Here is a 3,070-nt window from a genome sequence, read left to right as displayed (position 1 = left end):
ACAGCAATTAAGTAGCAGAGCTGAGATTTGAACTTGGCAGTCAGACTCTTTCTCTAAAGATTCTACCTCTCTGTCTTCCCCAGGGGAGTTCTCTGTGTTCAGGTCTCTGCTTCATTGTCACTCCCATCGTTGTCATGACAACCTGTGTTATTGTCTTCTTAGCATTTATCACTCTAGCATCCATGTGCCCCATGGTGGCAGGGGCTGTGTCTGTACCTTATTCCCAGAGTCTAGAACAGTGCCAGGTAATATACATGTGGTGTGATAAATGGTTAACAACCTGGGGGTGGGAAGAAGCCCTGATTTGTAGTATCTGCCAATTTCCTTGGTGTAAATACTCTTACCATGACTGATTTTCATGCTGCCAAGGTCAGCCAGCTCACAAAACTGACCATGTAACTGTTGCCTTTCACAAACCAGCGTGAGCACCTGGAGGAGTTCAGCCCAGGTTAACTGTCCAACACCATGCCACGCTCATTCACCCTGTGTCCTCTTGCCGCCAGGAGAATCCAGACAGCGTTCCCCCGATCGACGTCCTCTGGATCAAAGGGGCCCAGGGCGGTGACTACTTCTACTCCTTTGGGGGCTGCCACCGGTATGCAGCCTACCAGCAGCTGCAGCGAGAGACCATCCCCGCCAAGCTTGTCCAGTCCACCCTCTCGGACCTAAGGGTGTACCTGGGCGCTTCCACGCCGGACTTGCAGTAGCAGCCTCTTTGGCACTTGCCACCACTACCAGGAAGCTGGAAGACACCTGGCCTCCAGTGGACTAGGCCGTGCAAAGGTGTAGCAGGAGTGCGTTCCATTTCTGCGTGGCAGGTGGGTCTGGCGTGAAGCACCTCTTAGCTAGCTTCAAGACCTTGGACTCATGACTGAACAGTGTGGGGTCCCACTTCCCACCTTGGGGAAAATGGGGTCCTGTGTTTGCTCTTGAGAAATTATTGAGAGGCTGAAATGAGAAAGGAGACGGATTTGGAGAGTCATATGCCCCTGGCTCCAGATTCCCAAGGACAAAGGTCCCTCTGCATTTCTGTCCTTGTATCATGTGAATTCATTCATCTGCGAGTGAAGGAAAACCGAGGTTACAGTGACTTAAACAAAGAGAAGTTTGCTTTTCCACATAGCATGAATTCTGGAGACTGTTGGCTAATGGTACTGGTTAAACCACTCAGCAAAGTTAGGGCACACATCTCTGATCCTTTCAGCCTTTCCCTCATTGCTTATCACTTCACAGTCACAAGATGGCTGCTGTACCTCCAGCAATCGTGGCTATGTCCAAGGAAGAAGGGAGTCAGGGAGGAGAAAGGGCCCAGCCAGCTGGACCGATCAGCTTCTATCATAAATTCAGGACTTTTCAGAGGCCTGTTTCCTGCTCTCTTCCCCCGTGTATTTCTACTTAGATCTCCTTGGCCCAAACCAGGTACAGAAGCCACCCCTAGCTGCAAAGAAAACTAAGACAGCAGGAACACAATTGTCACAGTTGAGTAGATCAATCATATCCCATCTCCTAGAACTGTCACACAGCCTCCTAAAAAATACTGGAATCCCATTGCCAAGAGAGAGATGAGAAATTGTGTATCAGTTAGCCTTTGCTGAGAAACCAACAATTCCTGAACTTGGCAGCTAAATACAAGTTGTTTATTTGTCTACAATTCTGTGGGTTAGCAATTTGGGCTGGACTCATCTGGGCAGTTCTGCTGACCTTGCCTGAGGTCACTCATGGGGTTGTATGCAAATCAATTGTCACCCAAAATGGCCTGGATGGTTTCAAATAGCCTGACTCCCTTGTCTGGGCAGTAGGTGGGCTGTTGCCTGGGTGACTTGGTTCTCCTCCAGGTGGCCACTCCACCAGTTAGTTCAGGCTTATTCACATGATGGCATCAGGGCTGAGAGAGAGGAAGAGAGAGAGAGAGAGAGAAGTGGGGCGTGCATGGGAGACAGGAAGAAAGAGAAAGATGGAGAGAGAGGAGAAGTTGCAAGGCTTTTTTGAGTTCTAGGCCAGAATTGGTGTAACGTCACTTCTGCTAAGTCCTTTTGGTCAAAGCAAATCAAAAGTTTGGCTCATATTCAAGGGCTGGGGAAACAGACTATACCTCGTGGAGAAACTACAAATGATTTGTGGCATTTTTTCTATCTATCACAAATGACTTTGGATAGCAAATAACAGTGTTTCTTTGTTTCTTTCTCTCATGCATGGGGCCTTGCTCTGTCCAGGCTGAAGTCATTAAACACTGTCCTGGCCCTGCCGAGGGGAAGAAGTGAGGGGCGGTGGATGGGGCTCTCCTAGGGCTGGGCCCACTCTGGGAGGGCCCTCAACATCTGTACTCTGGTGGGTTAGGGTGGGTGGGTAGGCCAGGTAGGACACTCCAAAGGAGCTTCTGAAATCCTGTAGTCCTGCGGGGAAGCGAAGAGGCAGAGGAAGGGTGCAGAGTGAGGTGGACCTTTCTCTTACTGCATTGCTGAGGGAACTCCACCACTTGGCATTTTCAAACTTCATTTTCTCCAGCTCAGTAATGAAGACAACCGCTTTCCCACCCATTCTCTGTCCCAGGGATTGATGACTGAGGTGACCAATGGAATTTAAAAGGATGTAGTCCTAAATGTAGTGTGATATCCTGGATTGGAACTTGAAACAACAGCAACAAAAGGACATTAATGGAAAAACTGAAAATCTGAAGAAGGTCTGGATGTTAGTTAATTTATCCAAATGTTGATATTGGGGTGGGCTGGGTATAGAGGATATGGGAACACTGTACTGTATTCACAACTTTTCTGTTAATCAAAAATCACTGCCAAATAAAAGTTTATTTAATAAAAAGAGAGGGGTAATTGAGATAAACCAATGGTTCTGGTTCACAAAATGGGTTTGCTGAATCACAGATGATCAGACTGCACCCCCAGAGTTGCTAATTCAGAAGGTCTAGGGTGGAGCCTAAGAATTTGCTTTTCCAACAAGTTCCCAGCTGATGTTGACGCTGCTGATCAGGGACCGCAAGCTGAGAACCACTGATCTAGACTGTGTTGCTTCTTTTCAAGTATGGTGACAGCCCTGCACCTCCAGTGGAGAAGAA

At 48.1% G+C, this 3,070-nt stretch overlaps 1 protein-coding gene across 1 annotated transcript in view; it reads left to right on the top strand.

Moving 5' to 3' along the window:
• Window positions 1-2,817, top strand: part of SRXN1 (sulfiredoxin 1) — a 12,205-nt gene extending 9,388 nt beyond the window's left edge. Inside the window, exon 3 of the mRNA XM_010841893.1 lies at window positions 504-2,817. Within this exon, the coding sequence (XP_010840195.1) occupies window positions 504-707 (204 nt within the window). The 3' untranslated portion in view covers window positions 708-2,817. The remainder of the gene's footprint in view (window positions 1-503) is intronic.
• The last annotated feature ends 253 nt before the right edge of the window (window positions 2,818-3,070 follow it).

The sequence above is a fragment of the Bison bison genome, unplaced genomic scaffold (genome assembly GCF_000754665.1).
Source record: "Bison bison bison isolate TAMUID 2011002044 unplaced genomic scaffold, Bison_UMD1.0 scf7180017864167, whole genome shotgun sequence".
Taxonomy (NCBI): Eukaryota; Metazoa; Chordata; class Mammalia; order Artiodactyla; family Bovidae; genus Bison; species Bison bison.
The sequence above is the reverse complement of the archived record's forward strand: the minus strand, read 5'-3'. Positions and strand labels throughout refer to the sequence as shown.